The sequence below is a fragment of the Oncorhynchus masou genome, chromosome 15 (genome assembly GCF_036934945.1).
Source record: "Oncorhynchus masou masou isolate Uvic2021 chromosome 15, UVic_Omas_1.1, whole genome shotgun sequence".
NCBI lineage: Eukaryota > Metazoa > Chordata > Actinopteri > Salmoniformes > Salmonidae > Oncorhynchus > Oncorhynchus masou.
Genome location: NC_088226.1, coordinates 1,296,132 through 1,314,906, shown reverse-complemented (window position 1 = coordinate 1,314,906; position 18,775 = coordinate 1,296,132). Strand labels below are relative to the sequence as shown.

The following is an 18,775-nucleotide window of genomic DNA, read 5'->3' as shown; positions in this document are numbered from 1 at the left end:
TGGTCAGTAGATGTCCCCATTGTGCTTTTTGTCCCTATGTTTTTCCCTTGATCCCCATTATTATTTGCACCTGTGTCTCGTTTTCCCTAATTGTATTTAAACCCTTTGTTTCCCTCAGTTCTGTGCTCTGTGTTTGTATGTTAGCACCCTGCCCTAGTGTTCTGTGTGCTCTTGTCGATTCCGGGTGAAGTTCTTGTGGTATTCTGTTTTTTGTTTTTGTTTATTTTTGGTGAGTTTCTTTTGAGGTCTTTTTGTGTTTTTCCTACCACCTTTTGGATTTGCCATTTTTTTTGTATTTTAGGATTTTTTCTTTATTAAATACACTGTCTTAAGTACTGCTGTGTCTGCCTCATCTTCTGGGTTCTGCTGTCTATTCGTGGCTCAGTTGGTTAAGTGACTGTTTCTCACTCCGGAGACCCAGGTTCGAAACCGGGTCCTGACAGAAACACAGAGCCAAAAATGAACCCAGAGGCAGCCAGTTCCCAGGACCTTTTTGCCACGCTGTCCCACCACCAGGAGACTGTCCAACGCCACGAAGCCGCCCTGGTTCAGCAAGAGGCCTTAATGGCTAGACATTCTCATCTTCTGTCGGAGATGCTGACTTCCATTAAGCAAATATCTGATCGACTTACCCCGGCAACAGTTTCCGTCCCAGTACCTCAGGTTCACGTACCCATGGCAGTTAACCCCTGGCTGAACCTCGTCTTCCACCTCCCCAACGGTTCTCAGGTGATCCAAGTGCTTGTAAAGGCTTTCTCACTCAATGTTCTCTCTCCTTTGAGCTGCAACCCTCGTCGTTTCCCACCGACCGGTCTAAGATCGCATATATCATTACCCTGCTGTCGGAAAAAGCCCTGGCCTGGGCTACTGCTGTGTGGGATGCCCATAGTTCCTGCTGTGCCAGCTACTCTGCCTTTGCTGAGGAATTCAAACGAGTGTTTCAAGGCCCAAGCAGTGGTTCTGACTCAGCCAAACAGCTCCTGACTCTCCATCAAGGTTGGCGCAGCGTGACGGACTATGCCATCCAGTTCCGCACAGTGGGCAGCGAGTGGTTGGAACAACGAGGCGCTCACGGTGTGCTTTCTGAAAGGCCTTTCCGACACTATCCAAGATGAACTGGCCACTCGGGAACCACCGGACAATCTCGAGTCCCTGATCAAGTTGGCCTCACGCATTGACCAGCGTCTGAGAGAGAGAGAACTCAACCGTAGACCTCTAGCCCCTATCAGTCCCAGCTCCGAGTCCCCACCTTTATCATCGCTGGCTCCACCGGAACCCATGCAGATTGGACGCATCTCCCAGGCTGAGAGAGACCGCCGGATGAGGGAGCGACGCTGTCTATATTGCGGCAAACCGGGCCATTTCCGTTCCACGTGTCCCGGGCTCCAGGGAACGCTCTGTCCCGTACAGACCGGGGGAACTGTAACGGGAAACACAACCTCCTCCCATCCATCCAACTCCCGTCTGCTCATTCCAGTCACCCTCTCCTGGGACAACCACAAGCTTCACCTTCAAGCCTTGGTAGACTCTGGAGCCGCAGGTAACTTCATGGATGGTGTCTGGGCGAAGGAGAATGGCGTTCCCTCTGAACCTCTAAGTGACCCCATGAGGGTTACTACATTGGATGGAAGCCCTTTGGGATCTGGACTTGTCACTCATGTCACTACCTCCTTGAGACTTTCAGTTTCACAACACCAGGAATTGATGAACTTTCATTTGATCTCCTGTTCCGAGTTCCCTCTCGTCCTTGGATACCCCTGGCTTCACAGCCATAACCCTCACATCGACTGGTCTGTGGGCACTATCAAGCAGTGGGGTCCTACGTGCCAAGCTACTTGTATTTTCCAGAATTCCCGAGTTCTACTCCCGAGTCTTTAGAATCCATCGACCTGACCCGAGTTCCCGAGTGTTACCATGACCTCAAACTGGTGTTTAGCAAACAGAGGGCCACCATGCTACCACCCCATAGATCTTACGATTGCCCCATCGACCTGTTTCCGGGCACTTGCCCCCCCAGGGGTCGGATCTTTTCCCTATCTCCACCCGAACGAGCTGCTATGGATACCTACATCAAGGACTCTCTGGAAGCAGGCCTCATGCGTCCATCAACCTCCCCGGCGGGAGCAGGGTTTTTCTTTGTGGCCAAGAAAGATGGTGGATTACGTCCTTGCATCGACTACCGGGGACTCAATGACATAACCGTCCGTAACCGTTACCCGCTACCCCTTATGGCCACAGCCTTCGAGCTGCTCCAGGAAGCAGTTGTTTTCACTAAGCTTGACCTGCGGAACGCATACCATCTTGTGCGGATCAGACCTGGTGACGAGTGGAAGACCGCTTTCAACACGCCTACTGGTCACTATGAATACTTGCTGATGCCCTTCGGCCTGACCAACGCCCCAGCGGTGTTCCAAGCGCTCATAAACGATGTGCTTAGGGATATGCTTAACATATTTGTGTTCGTTTACTTGGATGACATCCTCATCTTTTCGAGCTCCCTTCAAGAACACACTAAGCATGTCAGACAAGTACTCAAACGCCTCCTGGACAGCCATCTGTACGTTAAGCCGGAAAAATGTGAATTCCATTCATCCCGAGTACAATTCCTGGGATTTGTAGTGGAACCCGGTCGAGTCCAAATGGACCCTAGGAAGGTAGGGTCGGTAGCGGATTGGTCCACCCCCAAATCCGTTAAGGATGTTCAGCGTTTCCTGGGCTTCACAAACTTTTACCGCAAGTTCATCAAGAACTTCAGTTTGGTGGCAGCTCCTCTCTCAGCTTTAACCAAAGGTGGCAATGCAAGGTTTGTGTGGGGAAGAGAAGCTGAGACGGCCTTCCAAGGACTCAAGCAGCGCGTCCTCTCTGCTCCCATCCTGATACTACCGACTACGGATGAACCATTTGTGGTGGAGGTAGACGCATCAGAGGTTGGTGTTGGAGCTGTCCTGTCTCAGAGGGGTGAAGACAAGAAGCTTCATCCGTGCGCTTTCTTCTCACACCGGCTTACCCCGACTGAGAGGAACTACGATGTGGGGATCGTGAACTCCTAGCGGTTAAGATGGCATTGAAGGAATGGAGACACTGGCTCGAGGGGGCTTCTCACCCGTTTCAAGTGCTTACGGACCACAAAAATCTGGAGTATATCCAGCAGGCGAAGCGATTGAACTCTAGACAAGCTAGATGGTCTCTTTTCTTCAATCGATTCCAGTTTATCCTCACCTATCGGCCCGGGTCGAAGAATCTCAAACCGGATGCCCTGTCCCGAGTCTACGCTCCTGCCATTCGAGATGACACGGACATGCCTGTCCTTCCTGCTGCTAAGATTGTGGCTCCGATCTCGTGGCAAGTTGAGGATACCGTGAGACGTGCTCAAGCTAGCGAACCGGACCCTAAAGGAGGCCCTGCCAATCGGTTGTTTGTCCCCAAGGCAGTGAGGACTCAGGTCCTTCTGTGGGGGCACTCCTCTCGCCTCACCTGTCATCCGGGCGTAGGTCGCACCTTGGAGTTCATCCAGCGTAAGTTCTGGTGGCCTACCATAAGAGAAGACGTTGCCACTTTCGTCAATGCCTGCCCTGTGTGCTGCCAGGGCAAATCTTCTCACCTCCGCCCTCAAGGACTCCTTCACCCTTTACCTGTTCCCCACAGACCCTGGTCCCATATCTCATTGGACTTTATTACTGGACTTCCTCCATCCCATGGCAATACTACTATCCTAGTCATAATCGACAGGTTTTCAAAGGCGGCCAGGTTCGTCCCTCTGACTAAGTTACCTTCTGCCAAGGAAACGGCTGAGTTGGTAATTAATCATGTGTTCCGAGTCTTCGGCATTCCTCAAGATGTGGTTTCTGACAGAGGTCCCCAGTTCGCCTCAAGGTTTTGGAAGGCCTTCTGCCAACTCATGGGGGCTTCTGCCAGTCTATCTTCAGGGTACCATCCGGAGTCCAACGGCCAAACAGGATGAATCAAGAGCTGGAAACCACCCTCCGATGTATGACTCGTGACAACCCGTCCACATGGTCATCCTTTATTGTTTGGGCCGAATACGCGCACAACACCTTGCGCTCCTCCTCCACTGGTATGTCCCCGCACGAGTGTCAGTTTGGCTATGCTCCTCCATTGTTCCCGGACCAGGAGGCAGAAGTCAGAGTGCCTTCAGCCTTGAGGTTCGTCAGACGCTGTCGGCTTATGTGGAGGAAGACCCGTCTTAATCTGATGCGTTCCTCACAGAGGTATCAACAACAAGCCAACAGACGTCGCCGTCCCGGGCCTACCCTGCGCCCGGCCAGAGAGTCTGGCTTTCCACAAAAGACTTACCTCTACGGGTGGAGTCTCGCAAGCTGTCCCAAAAATACATCGGTCCCTTCAAGGTTGCCAGGAGAGTTAACCCAGTTTCTTATCGCCTACACTTACCCAGATCCCTTAAGATTAATCCCACATTTCATGTGTCATTGTTAAAACCTGTTGTTTTTTCTCCCCTTGTCCCGGCAGACAGACCTCCCCCTCCGCCTCGTGTCATTGGAGGCCAGCCGGCTTATACCGTCCACCGGATACTGGATTCCCGCCGGGTGCAGCGGTCCTGGCAGTATCTGGTGGACTGGGAAGGCTACGGTCCTGAGGAGCGCTCCTGGGTTCCTGCCAAAGACATCCTGGACCCTGACCTCATTCGTCAGTTCAGGGTCCTCCACCCTGAGAGAGCTGGTAGGAACGTCAGGAGCCGTTCCTAGGGGGGATTCTGTCAGGATTTGGCCAGGGTTGTTCCGGGTTTTGGTCAGTAGATGTCCCCATTGTGCTTTTTGTCCCTATGTTTTTCCCTTGATCCCCATTATTATTTGCACCTGTGTCTCGTTTCCCCTGATTGTATTTAAACCCTTTGTTTCCCTCAGTTCTGTGCTCTGTGTTTGTATGTTAGCACCCTGCCCTAGTGTTCTGTGTGCTCTTGTCGATTCCGGGTGAAGTTCTTGTGGTATTCTGTTTTTTGTTTTTGTTTATTTTTGGTGAGTTTCTTTTGAGGTCTTTTTGTGTTTTTCCTACCACCTTTTGGATTTGCCATTTTTTTGTATTTTAGGATTTTTTCTTTATTAAATACACCGTCTTAAGTACTGCTGTGTCTGCCTCATCTTCTGGGTTCTGCTGTCTATTCGTGGCTCAGTTGGTTAAGTGACTGTTTCTCACTCCGGAGACCCAGGTTCGAAACCGGGTCCTGACAAATTGCAGTGATGTTAATGACGTTATCATTGTGTAACCTCGTCCCCAGACTGAACGTGTCAGGTGGTGAGACTATTATCTGTGCCTAATGGGCCTACTGTGTAGCCTCAACTCTACAAAGAATCAACTAAATTAATATGTTACAACATTAGGTATTCAAATAAATATATTCTTCATTACACTAACTAAAGCATACTTACTAAGAATATAATGAGTGCTGTCTTCACTTGCTGTTGCCCATAGTCTGTATCATGGGAAAGGACATTGAAAGTCATTAGGGATTATGGAAATATCCATCTGTATTCTGTAACATTCTGGCAACCAGCAGACAGAGTAGAGATGACCATCTGTATTCTGTAACATTCTGGCAACCAGCAGACAGAGTAGAGATGACCATCTGTATTCTGTAACATCCTGGCAACCAGCAGACAGAGTAGTGATGAGTGTGGGTTAGATGTGAGTGACATCACCTCAGGGTAGACAGGACTTACAGGGTGGTGTATAGAGGGGATGGTTGATGTAGTAGGCCATCCATGCAGCAAAACACCAGTAATAACTGCAGTTCTGGAAAAGAAGCAGGACCAGTTTTTGTACAAGTCATCAGAATAATAATACATTAATTAGACAATCTCTTTACCCCTGAGAATAAGTTTAGAAACTATGTCACATGAAAGTAAACCATTAAATAAATGGAAAAACAATACTGCTATTATCAGATATCATTGGATCAAACTGGATCACAGATCCTCTTTAGAATCAGATTGGAGATTCCCTTATTCAATCTTCTCACCTTGAAGATGTTTCTCAGTGGCATGGTACCATGGGAGATACGGTGGATGAACAGCGTCTCAAGGATTCTCTTCACATAGTGGAAGGAGTGACACATGCAGGCCAAACTGCAGCGGGAGGGGAAAGGTGATTATAGTATTGATTACGTCTTATTATCATCACATATTTAGCTTTGATTACTACATCATTCACTCACTGGTCTCTACGACAGTCCGAGAGGGCTGTCATGCTTCTCTGATGCAGCACACACATTATCTTCACTGTCAACACCATCACTGGTCAACCAGACCTAATTATGCCACTGTAATCATCACTTGGAGAGTGTGAGGTACAGTGACAGAGATAGAATAGACCCTTGAAAATGCAGTAATTTGACACTCACTGTACAACCCAGTGCTTGCTGCTGCTAAAGTCATACTTTGGGGCATAGATGAAAGGCAGGCGGAAGTAGAACATCAAGTAGATGAGCAGTGGTCCGTAACACTCTGAAAGGAAGACCTGAGATGGGGGGAAGACATAAAGGTGAGCCAAGTAGGTGCTGATTGGATCTGTAGGTGGTACTAGCTTCATATTGCATTCTGATAGACTGAATGGAAGTTTTATTATATTGCTTTTACCTATCCGATCATTTCAGATCTACAGGAGTGCCAAGGGAGGAGGGCAAGTAGATGATTTGTAATTGAGCATTAGAGAAAACAAGTGAGCATGTAACACACACATTCCCCTAGAGATATGGCAGCTTAGCTGACAGTCAGTTTGTGATGAAACAGATCTCTGAATCAACACCTCTGGCATGGGTCCAGGCCCAGCACGGGTGACTGATCGCTACTGTTGATCTCAGCTATGGTGCCAGGCTGCAAGGAGTACATTGGACCCCATTACCCCCCAACACTGGCATCACCCTATTCCACTGGGGGTTCAGACACAGGTGGATGAGGGGTGAGAGGATTGAGGATATGGAGCATGGTTACATGCATTTGGTTGGTTGTGGAGAATGGTTGAGGAGGCTGTGGCAATGGAGGGTGAAAAGGAGGTCAGGGGGATAAACACCTGTGGGGGAAATAGGGCCATGAGATTATGTGTCCTAGGACAGAGGACATAGGAGCTAGGAGGTGATAGATTCACTGTCCTCTGGTTCGGTTTTCTATCTGTCAGTGTGGGTGTATATTTATATGCAAGGCTATAGTTGATTAATTGAGGGAGTGTGGCTGTGTATATTTAAATGCAGTATAGACATGTCAAGATATGCAGTATAATGTGTGTGTGTGCGCGCGTTTGTGTGTGATTGTGCACATGAGTGCATTTGTGTGTGTGTGCATTTGTGGGTGATTGAGTGTGGGTGGGCATATGTGCGTGCGTGCATTAACACGTGTGTGTGTGTGTTTCATGTGCTTACAGTGCCCCAGGCGATCTGGGCCCCCAGGTCAAAGAAGTAGAAGCTGGCTGTGGTTCCAACAGGAAGTGTCTGCAAGACATCCTCATCCTTCAGACCCTTACCCTCTGTGGAGCAAGACAGAGCACAATGCCATAGTCAGCCATGACATTGTGGACCATTTCACAGAAGATAAGATCTTTATACGGTTTTAGTATAGCAATTTCTAGCACTCATTTGAGTCTGTGTAAGTAGTTGAGGTATCATGCATGGGAGGTGTGGGGCTTACTAGGATCCAGGCGTAAGGACTGTCTGGCTGGGTACCACTGGGGATCTGACAAGAAGACAGAAGTTAATTCAGCTTATAATAGTATTATACTATAATAGCCTCCATTTCAAGGCTTCCTTCCAGTAGCTGAAATATTAACTAGACTTGGAAAGATGGCATTGCGAGACTAACCTCATAATTATCATGACATATTGTATATGGATCATACATATCTACACTCTTAGAAAAAAGCATTCCAGAAGGGTTCTTCGGCTGTCACCATAGGAGAAACCTTTTGGGTTTCATCCATGTAGAACCCTCTGTGGAAAGGGTTCTACATGGAACCGAAATGGTTCTACTTGGAACCAAAAGTGTTCTACCTGGAACTAACCGGGGTTCTTCAAAGGGTTCTCCTATGGGTATGGCCGAAGAACCCTTTTAGGTTCCAGGAAAGCACCTTTTGTCCACTGGCCTTTTGAAGGCCCTCGGAACAATTTTCCTCTCCGCCCCATGACAAAATGAGCATGAAATGAATTATACAATTTCAAAATCTTCTCTCCGCCACATGGCAAAATGTGTATAATTTCAGCGAACTTGCTTTAAAACTGCAACATTTCTGTTACGCCCCATGGCAAAATGTGTAGAATTGTAAAAAGGAACTCTAAAACTTAAATATTTTCTCTCCGCTGTCAAGAGCAACTGCGGCCCCTCTTGATGAGTTCAGATGTTTTGGGGCCCCCACCCCCATCAAAGTTGCCCATCCCTGGTGCAGAGTGTAGATCACGTTACACAAGTGTTTTACATTTCATGTTGTTACATCACTGACTGAAAGTTGATCTGGATAAGAGCGTCCACAACATGACTATATTTTAACTGGACTTTGTCACATACTCACTTGATTTGTGGAACAAAGCCTTAATATCCAAAATAGTCGAAGTTGGCTCAACCTGTTCAGAAAGACAATCAATCATCCATAGGCAAACATACTGCTAGTGTTACTGCCATGGGTCTAATACATGTATCCAAGATAGATTTATTGACTAAAGCTTGATATTTGTTTTCAAGTTGTGAAATTAGTACCATACCACATACTGTACATATGTTATAACACAAACATATTTATTCCCACTGCAAAGACAGTCAAGGCAAATTAAAGAAGCCTACAGTTACAGAAAACTATATCTGTTTTCATAATAAATATCTTGAAGAAATTGTGAGACTGATGCAGCACTTCAACTGTAATTATCATTGCAACACAAATGTTCACATTCATAAAACCCACTCAACACATGGTGCTGTTGGCTTCAAGACACCCACTGGCCTCAGGACACTGAGCTGACACAGAACTCATAATTCGCCCAGAAGATTCCTTTAAGATCAGGGGGAGTTTTCACCTCCTAACTGCAACACAACCTCTGTAGAATCAGCCATAGCGTCTGTGAACTGGAAATTAGCCGGCTGTACGGTCAAAGGGGTGACTGTAACTTCTTGAGCTAAAGCAAACAAGTGTCTTCTGACTTCAGACAGTATTATGGCTTTTACTAGGACTGGAATTAGACCTCAACTGATGATTTCAAACGTGTAAATGTAATTTTGCTCAGTGTACAGATTCAAATACAATACTGAACGTGCACAGTGACTGATGAGACACAGTGACACAGCCAGCCAGCCACACACACACACACACACACACACACACACACACACACACACACACACACACACACACACACACACACACACACACACACACACACACACACACACACACACACACACACTCACTTTGTCCAAGAGTAGTAGCTTCTCCTTTGTCTTTGCATCCACGATTTCTACCTCAAAGTAAACAATCCTTTTGGCCTTTTTGGGTGGTTTAGGTCTTGGTCTTGGGGCTGAACTTTTCTTTTCTTGCCCAGTTGCCTTCGCCTCTAAAGCCAGTGTATCCATGACCCCTTTTGAACTACGACCTCAATGTGCCTCCGCACTAAAATGAGGTCCCTCCAATGGCTTGCAAAAACCTAGTTAGTGTTCTCTACTTGTATCAGATTAGAAGCTGTAGTCTAACATGGCTATTTTCTTACTATCTGTACCCTCCAAATAGCCTTCCAGAATGGGAAACAACTATGTCACCATAAACAGCCTTTTCCTGTGTGAGGGTGTGAGAAAGAGGTAAAGAAAGCAAGAGGGTGGGAGAGAAAGTGAGAAAGAGAGAGAGAGAGGTTGCCTGTGAGATGTTCATAGAATGAGAGGGGGTTAAACGTCAGTAACCCACCACCTCCTCACCTGAAGAGAGGCCTCCCACTAGTTACCGGACCCCCTCCACACCCACAAACGTACTGAAGGCGAAACCCGAGACGCTCAAGACATAATCCGTAGCGCGCACGTCGCAAGGCTAAATATAAGAAGCCCGATTTGCTCTGCTCTATTCTGCAGTAGCTCAGTAACCTTGGTCAGCCACACACAACCCCACTCAGAAACAGATCCCTCTCTGCTCTCAGAAGAGCCAAGACACATCTCTGCTGAGCTCTGCTCCTCACTCAGTCACACTGTCTCACAATGACCCTCCTATAGGCCGTATCCATGTGGACAGTCAGGCCTCTGCATACCGACACTTCCCCCCCCAGGCCACCTGTGCCATTTTTTTTCTACCACTCTGACCTCGAGAACGAACAAAAACTAAAACAAACACATGTTTATTTTAGAGTGTGTGTACTCTCCCAATACCATGAACAAACATTAAGGCCTAACACTGTCCTATCATTTTCCAATGGAGTGAGAGCTGTCAGCTGTAGTGCTCTCAGAGCTGTGAGGTGCTGGCTATCAGTTGGGGGGCTTGGAGATGTTGCCCAAGATATCCTTCAGACAGGGATCATGTCCTTCAGATTTGAGTAAAAGGAGCATCTCAACACACACAGGCAGCAGATCTGTATTCTATATTTACAATCAGGTATGGCCACTGAGCAACATACATCAGACAGGAGCACAAAGTGGTACAAGAACACAGCAAGCTGTTCTGATCTGCATGGATTAAGATGTTGTGACATATTAGCTGAGTAGCTCAGCGGTCTAAGGCACTGCATCTCAGTGCTAGAGGCATCACTACAGCCCCTGGTTAGATTCTAGGCTGTATCACAACCGGCCGTGATTGGGAGTCCCATAGGGTTGTGCACAATTGGCCCAGCGTTGTCCGGGTTAGGGTTTGGCCGGGTAGGCTGTCATTGTAAATAAGAATTTGATCTTAACTGACTTGCTTAGTTAAATAAAAACATTTAAAAATATGCTGTAATGTTAACAAGGATTTGTTGATCATGTGCAGAAAGTCTCTGTGTTGGAGTGGACAGGAGTTGGAAAACCTGGACAGGAGCTGGAAAAGCTGTCCTATCATGTTACAGCCAGCAAATTCAATTGATTTAAACAAATGGCTCTCTCATAATCTCAATTTAACATCATGTTCAAGTTTGTTTTTTGTTTTTTTGTGATATGCAACAGATGTTATGGTACGGTGGGCTCGTATTATTAGCCTGGAATCCAAACTGATACGGGAGCATATCAGGTTATCATGCTATGGGGCTCTCCAGTGAAGCGTGAGAATAATGTTACAGTTTCCGTGATTTAAGAAGCTGCAATACTGCCCCTCTGTGGTAGTCAGCGTTATTATCACTTCACTTTGCAAGTTATCTCTTCTTTATTTTCCAGAATCACTGACATGGAGTCATCTTAAAGCCAATATCTTTCCATATCATGAAAGATACGTAGGATATGTAAGATATGTATTTAGGCATTGCAAGAGGAACACTATTATATTATTCTACCGTGTGACCATTTGATATGAAACATATCAATAGTCTTGTCACAATATGCATTCATATTATTTTAGCTAATGAAATCATTTATAAAGCTTTGCCACAGATACCCACAATGTGATGAAATTATTATCTACATCAGTGATGGGCAACTTTAATTGGCGTGTGGGCCACAAAAAAATATTAACTCATCATGAAGGTCTGCAGTGGCTCGCGGGTCTGTGTACCTACATCGTAACACACACATGCAGTCAGTCGGCCCTACCCTTCCACAATTGCAATCAGTGGGTCAGGCGGCGCCCTAACTGTTCGATTCATATCGCGTGATTTCTGATGATTGTTCTCGATTATATCGACTGATTGGTTCTGTATGGGGTGACCCTTTTGGGCGCACTAAGCACAATTTGGTTGGGCCGCTAGTTGTCCATCCCTGAACATGCAGTTTATTATCCCGTCTTATATGTGTAAGCAACTGCTGCCAGAGAGTGGTGGGGCGGAAATCGTAGTTCTTGATTTTGACAAGGTTAGTGATATTCGGATTCCTTGGGACGTCCTAACCCTAACGCCAAGCATAACCCGTTGTCACGCCTGGTTCTCGACGAGGCTACCCTAACCCGAACTTTAACCATTCATACAGTTCACCTTCAATGGGGTAGGGACGTCCCAGAGATCTTGAAAGCACAGACCATTTTGAAAGCATGACGTGGAAAGGGGCGGAGATGTCAGTCAATGTGAAAATGCGATAGTCACAGCAGTATCAGCACTAGGACTTCTGGAAGTTTCTTACATGGTGGCTAGCTAGCGACATGGTGAAAAGCGTATTTTGAGTAGCCACGATATCTCGGCTCATAAATTGATTTATTCAGCAGTGAGTGGGATATATTTATGTAACTCCATAGTTTAATGGGTCAAAAAATTGTGGAGGGTCGGATTTGTAGCTAGCTTGCAGCTGTCAACTGGCTAGCCAGCTTCAAACACTAAATTTCAGTGTGCTTGGTTGACGGCCTTTGATATAAGATTAACTGGTGAATTGACGATGGTTTTTTGAATATCAAGCGTTACTTGGCAGATACTCGTAATGGGTAAAGACTATTATAAAGTGTTGGGTATACAGAAAGGCGCCTCTGAGGACGAGATAAAGAAGGCGTATCGAAAGCAGGCCCTGCGATATCACCCTGATAAAAACAAGTCCACTGGAGCTGAGGATAAATTCAAAGAGATCGCCGAGGCCTATGATGTCCTCAGCGACGCAAAGAAAAAGGATATATATGACCGATATGGAGAAGAAGGTAACGCATCAACTTTTGGTTCCACACAGTGTGCTGCACCATTGTAACCTAAACTGTCTTGGACGTTGTCAGGTTTGCCAACTATGTAACGTTGGTAGCTGTATCAGCCGTGGCCGTTGTTTTTGACAACTTCCAGCTAACCTTATTATTTAAATGTTACTGTTTGTGTTTTTCTTTGAGTGTAGTCCTAGAAACTATTGTAGTTATTATATTGGAAGCAACTGAGCGCCGGAAACAGTCAGAGGCACTACAATTATCTCGAGAACTTGCTGGAACTTTCCTGATTATTCTGAGTTCAAACTGTCGGTGGGGCTAGTTTGTTCACATCACAACGTTAATTCCTTCATTCTGTCACGTCCGCTCATGGTTTGTGGCACATTGCAGAACACCTTTTCAGAAACACTGCTCTGTCACAGTGACCCCTGAAGACACAGGTGGAAATGTAACATGCTTTAGCATGATTTATTTAGAGAGATGGTATGTCTGGAAGTGTTGAAAGTGGGTTATGAATAAGTGATTCAAAGGGATTTAAAATAAACATTTTGATGTTTGTTCTTGTGTTCTAAAATAGCAATTTTGATGTTGTGTTCACTCTTACAGGCCTGAAGGGGCACACAGCCGGCGGGGGTGGTGGTCCCAATGGTCCCAACAACTACAACTACACCTTCCATGGAGATCCTCACGCCATGTTTACAGAGTTTTTTGGTGGCCGCAGCCCATTCGACCAGTTCTTCGCACGCAACGGGGACGATGACATGGACACTGATGACCCCTTTGCGGCATTTGGTATGGGAGGGATGGGGGGTATGCCGGGTGGAATGGGAGGGTTCCACCAACACCAGAGGTCCTTCAAATCCCGACCAGGGGGTCCCCATGGGGGCCGTGAGAAGAAGAAAGATTCTCCAGTGGTACACGAGCTGAAGGTGAGCCTGGAGGAGGTGTTCTCCGGCTGCACCAAGAAGATGAAGATCTCCAGGAAGCGGCTGAACCCGGACGGCTGCAGCATGCGCAGCGAGGACAAGATCCTGACAGTGGACATCAAGCGAGGCTGGAAGGAAGGGACCAAGATCACCTTCCCCAGGGAGGGAGATGAGACACCCACTAACATTCCTGCTGACGTGGTGTTTGTGGTCAAAGACAAACCCCATCCTGTGTTCCGCCGGGATGGCTCCGATATCATCTACCCTGCTAGAGTGTCCCTCAGAGATGTGAGTGCTTGGTCTTTGTGATTTCTTAAACATTGTGTCAGTCATAGCTGTAACCCACTAAACTCTTTCACTTGTATTCTCTGTAATCATGTTAATGATATTTCTCTGCTGCTCTCAGGCAGGGTTGGGTGAAATGACCTAAAATTCATATGTCAATTTGTTTTGTAACTTATGGGCGATTCAGTATGTATGTATGTATGCATGTATGCATGCATGCATGTATGTATGTATGCATGTATGTATGTATGCATGCATGCATGCATGTATGTATGCATGCATGTATGTATGTATGCATGCATGCATGTATGTATGCATGTATGTATGTATGTTCTCTAAATAAGCTTTGTTGCACCATTTAAATGTCAGTACACTGCATTTTAAACAGTCAGGAATAATCTAATGAATTCATGGCTTGTAAAATTATACCTAGGCTAAATGTAAGCCTTCCACAACTCACTAATAATTATATTATAGCAGTTTAACTTGCTTTCTTGCAATAATCACTGATCTGGCTTTTAAGTCTGTCTGTATGAAAATGCCCTTTTTGTTAAAAAAATGTAACCAGAACCATACATATTGCACATCCACTAATAATGAGTAGTTGGCTAGACTTTAAATATAAAAGATGAGCTATCTTTGATCTATTTACTTGCTAACAAGTTCAAAACAGTTGAACTGTTATGAACACACCCTCCTGTCAGTCGCCTACTGTTTGAACAAAATGCTAGCATGTCCACTTTGTGGCCTACCTACATGGATAAGAAGATGCTTATTTCTCAGAATGAGAACAAGTTGCCAATACGGTATGGAAGTACTAGTATTTACTACCTCCTGTTGCAATTCCCGTACTGTGTTTTTGAATGGGCTTCAAGCTTATATAATCACATTTATGAAAACAAGGTGTGTGTGTGTGTGTGTGTGAGAGAGAGAGAGAGAAAAAACAGGCCATGTCCGACTCTCCACAGTCCTATTAGGGTGATTTCTCCCCTTCTCAGCTGTCTTTCACAGCCTCTTGGTTTACACCAATTAGAGTGCACATTTGGACTCTGACCCAACCCACTCCAGGTCAGAGTGGCTATCGTTGTCGGCAGATGAAGACACAAGTTTGGCTGCCGACCAAGTTGTGTGTTTATTTTAGTAAAATTGTGGGTACAATGCATCCAAGAAAACCACAAGTCCATCCTCTGTAAACTGAAGATTTCTGTGTGTGAATACTATAGTGTGTGGTGGTGAAGATAAAAGTCCTAGACTAAGAAGCAATCGTACTGTTCTTGCAGAACAGCCTGTAGCGAGTCAGAACCAATTATCAGCATTACGTACTAGCGGGTAAGGGCGTTCATAGCCGACAGCTCCAGCTAGTTGTTTTTACAATATACACTACCGTTCAAAAGTTTGGGGTCACTTAGATATTTCTTTGTTTTTGAAAGAAAAAAGCAAACAATTTGGTGCATTAAAATAACATCAAATTGATGAGAAATATAGTGTAGACATTGTTAATGTTGTAAATGACTATTGTAGCTGGAAACGGCTGATTAAAATTAAAAAAGGAATATCTACATAGGTGTACAGAGGCCCATTATCAGCAACCATCACTTCTGTGTTCCACTGGCATGTTGTGTTAGCTAATCCAAGTTTATAATTTTAAAAGGCTAATTTATCAGTAGTAAACCCTTTTGCAATTATGTTAGCACAGCTGAAAACTGTTGTTTTAATTTAAAGAAGCAATAAAACTGTCCTTTAGCCTAGTTGAATATCTAGAGCATCAGCATTTGTGGGTTCTATTACAGGCTCAAAATGGCCAGAAACTTTCTTCTGAAACTCTTTAGTCTATTCTTGTTCTAAGAAATGAAGGCTATTCCATGTGAGAAATTGATCTTGTACAACGCTGTGTGTACTACTCCCTTCACAGAACACTGCAAACTGGTTCTAACCAGAATAGGAGTGGGGGGCCCCGTTGCACAACTGAGCAAGAGGGCAAGTAAAGTAGTGTCTAGTTTGAGAAACAGACGCCTCACAAGTCTTCAACTGGTAGCTTCATTAAATAGTACCCACAAAACACCAATTTCAACAGTGAAGAGGCGACTCTGGGATGCTGGCCTTCTAGGCAGAGTTGCAAAGAAAAGGCCATTTTCAGACTGGCCAATAAAAATTTAAATATTAAGATGCAAAAGAACACACACTGGACAGAGAAACTCTGCCTAGAAGGCCATTATCCCTGTGTCGCCTCTTCACTGTTGACATTGAGACTGGTGTTTTGTGGGTACTATTTAATGAAGCTGCCAGTTGTGAGGCTTACACACAGCAAAAGGGTTTTCTAATGATAAATTAGCCTTTTAAAATTATGAACTTGGATTAGCTAACATAATGTGCCATTGGAACACAGGAGTGATGGTGGCTGATAATGGGCCTATGTGGATATTTCCAGCTACAATAGTCATTTACAACATAAACAATGTCTACACTGTATTTCTGATCAATTTGATGTTATTTTAATGGCTAAAAAAATTATATTTTTCTTTAAAAAACAAGGACATTTCTAAGTATCCCAAACTTTTGAACGGTTTTAGAAGGGTCTGCTCTGTGCTAAATTTTGGGAGTTGAGACAAAAAAAAGGGTATCGTTAGAAAGGTTAATTTCTCTTACAATAAAATGTCCCAATGTGTTTCAGGGTCCATCTCACCCATTCTGTTGGACCAGCACAAAAGGTGCATAGGAGGCGAGACCGAAAAAACAAAGTCATGAGAACAAGCGGACATAAATGCTCATAAAAACAAAAATATTACAATACAGGCATTTGGAACATCGCGCTAAAACATAATGTCAAATTAATTCGATATATCACCCAGCCCAACTCCCAGGCCTTGTACTCTTTAACTAAAAATATAACACACCTAATTGTGACAATCTGTATTTCTCTCTCCCATCAGGCACTGTGTGGATGCACGGTCAGCGCTCCCACTCTGGACGGCAGGACTGTGACTGTGACCTCCAGAGACGTGGTCAAACCTGGGATGAAGAAGCGTATCGTGGGAGAGGGACTACCCCTGTCCAAGTACCCAGAGAAGAGGGGGGACATGGTGCTTGAGTTTGTAGTGAAATTCCCTGAGAATTTGGGGCAGAGTGCCCGTGATGCACTGACTCAGATTCTTCCTCCTTGAATAACTAAGTGGCTTTTGAAGACACCTAACAAACACGAAGACAGTCGTCTTTCTCCATTAGAGTTGTCCTTACCCTAGGCCAAAGAACATAATAGTTGTTTGGGAATTATACTTGTTTATTTTGATTCAACCTCTGATCCAAATTATAATTCAGTTATATATTTAACCACCATGAGATATTGACAGAGTAACATGTTGGTCTCTTCTGTTAGCTGTTCTGTTTGGTTAATAGTTTTTTCCTGTTTTAATATTATTAAAACATTTAGATTTTATTACCTACATGTCCTATTGACAGTATTCCATTTCCCATTGGAAGGGAAAATAAAGACATTTCTGGGGGTACCCAGTGCCAGACATTGGATAATAATGTTTGAGCATAGGGCAGGGGTTGGTCTGGCCCTGTAGAGATGACTGGTGCTGGTTGTTATAAGGTCCGAGGGATAGGTAGAGTTGAAGATGCCTGTGGCAAACAGAGCACTGATGTGGAATTTGTGTGGTATCCAGTTGTTTTGATAGTGCTTCCAGAATATTTGTTGCAGGCAACTTATCAACTATATCTCTCAGGAGCAGTGACACACACCTGAATGTAGATATACTTATAAATACAATGCATACAGTGCCATCTGAAAATATTCAGACCCCTCAACTCTTTCCACATTTTGTTACGTTACACCCTAATTCTAAAATTGATTAAAGTTGTGCTTTTCTTTCTTATCAATCTACACACAATACACCATAATGACAAAGCAAAAACAGGTTTTTAGACATGTTTTAGAATTTTAAAAAACATCACATTTACATAAGTGTTGTGACCCTTTTCTCAGTACTTTGTTGAAGCACATTTGGCAGCAACTACAGCCTCGAGTCTTGGGTATGATGCTACGAGCTTGGCACACCTGTATTTGGGCAGTTTCTCCCATTCTTCTCTGCAGATCCTCTCTGGATCTATCAGGTTGGATGGGGAGCGTTGCTGCACAGCTATTTTTCAGGTCTCTCGAGATGTTTGATCGGGTTCAAATCCGGGCTCTGGCTTGGCCACTCAAGGACATTCAGAGACTTGTCCCGAAGCCACTCCTACATTGTCTTGGCTTTGTGCTTAGTGTCATTGTCCTGTTGGAAGAAGGACAACCACTTCGCCCCGTCAGGTCCTGAGCGCTCTGGAGCAGGTTTTCATCAAAGATCTCTTTACTTTGCTCTGTTCATCTGTGCCTTGATCCTGACTAGTCTCCCAGTCCCTGCTGCTGAAAAACATCCCCACAGCATGATGATGCTGTCACCACCATGCTTCACCAAAGGGATGGTGTTAGGTTTCCTCCAGATGTGATGCTTGGCATTCAGGCCAAAGAGTTCAATTTTGGTTTCATCAGACCAGAGAATCTTGTTTTTCATGGTCAGTCTTTAGGTGCCTTTTGGCAAACTCAAGCGGGCTGTCATGTGCCTTTTATTGAGGAGTGGATTCCGTCTGGCCACTCTACCATAAAGGCCTAATTTGGTGGAGTGCTGCAGGGATGGTTGTCTTTCTGGAAGGTTCTCCCATCTCCACTTAGGAACTCTAGAGCTCTGTCAGGGTGACCATCGGGTTCTTGGTCACCTCCCTGACCAAGACCCTTTTCCCCCGATTGCTCAGTTTGGCTGGGGCGGACAGCTCTTGGAACAGTCTTGGTGGTTCCACACTTCTTCCAT

The 18,775-nt window shown here is 45.2% G+C and overlaps 2 protein-coding genes across 2 annotated transcripts in view; one reads left to right on the top strand and one right to left on the bottom strand.

The window, feature by feature from the left end:
- The window catches only part of LOC135555287 (very-long-chain enoyl-CoA reductase-like), a 140,600-nt gene extending 130,799 nt beyond the window's left edge, over positions 1-9,801 (bottom strand). The window contains exons 1-8 of the mRNA XM_064987615.1: positions 9,420-9,801; positions 8,530-8,581; positions 7,656-7,700; positions 7,391-7,494; positions 6,377-6,492; positions 5,996-6,101; positions 5,697-5,769; positions 5,406-5,449 (exon numbers count right to left, since the gene is read on the bottom strand). Of these exons, the coding sequence (XP_064843687.1) occupies positions 5,406-5,449; positions 5,697-5,769; positions 5,996-6,101; positions 6,377-6,492; positions 7,391-7,494; positions 7,656-7,700; positions 8,530-8,581; positions 9,420-9,581 (702 nt within the window). The 5' untranslated portion in view covers positions 9,582-9,801. The remainder of the gene's footprint in view (positions 1-5,405; positions 5,450-5,696; positions 5,770-5,995; positions 6,102-6,376; positions 6,493-7,390; positions 7,495-7,655; positions 7,701-8,529; positions 8,582-9,419) is intronic.
- Positions 9,802-12,164: 2,363 nt separating this feature from the next.
- On the top strand, positions 12,165-17,367 carry LOC135555278 (dnaJ homolog subfamily B member 1-like). Its single transcript, XM_064987601.1, has 3 exons — positions 12,165-12,726; positions 13,327-13,934; positions 16,862-17,367. Exons 1-3 carry the CDS (start codon positions 12,516-12,518, stop codon positions 17,090-17,092), a joined length of 1,050 nt encoding a protein of 349 aa, XP_064843673.1. The 5' UTR covers positions 12,165-12,515; the 3' UTR covers positions 17,093-17,367.
- The last annotated feature ends 1,408 nt before the right edge of the window (positions 17,368-18,775 follow it).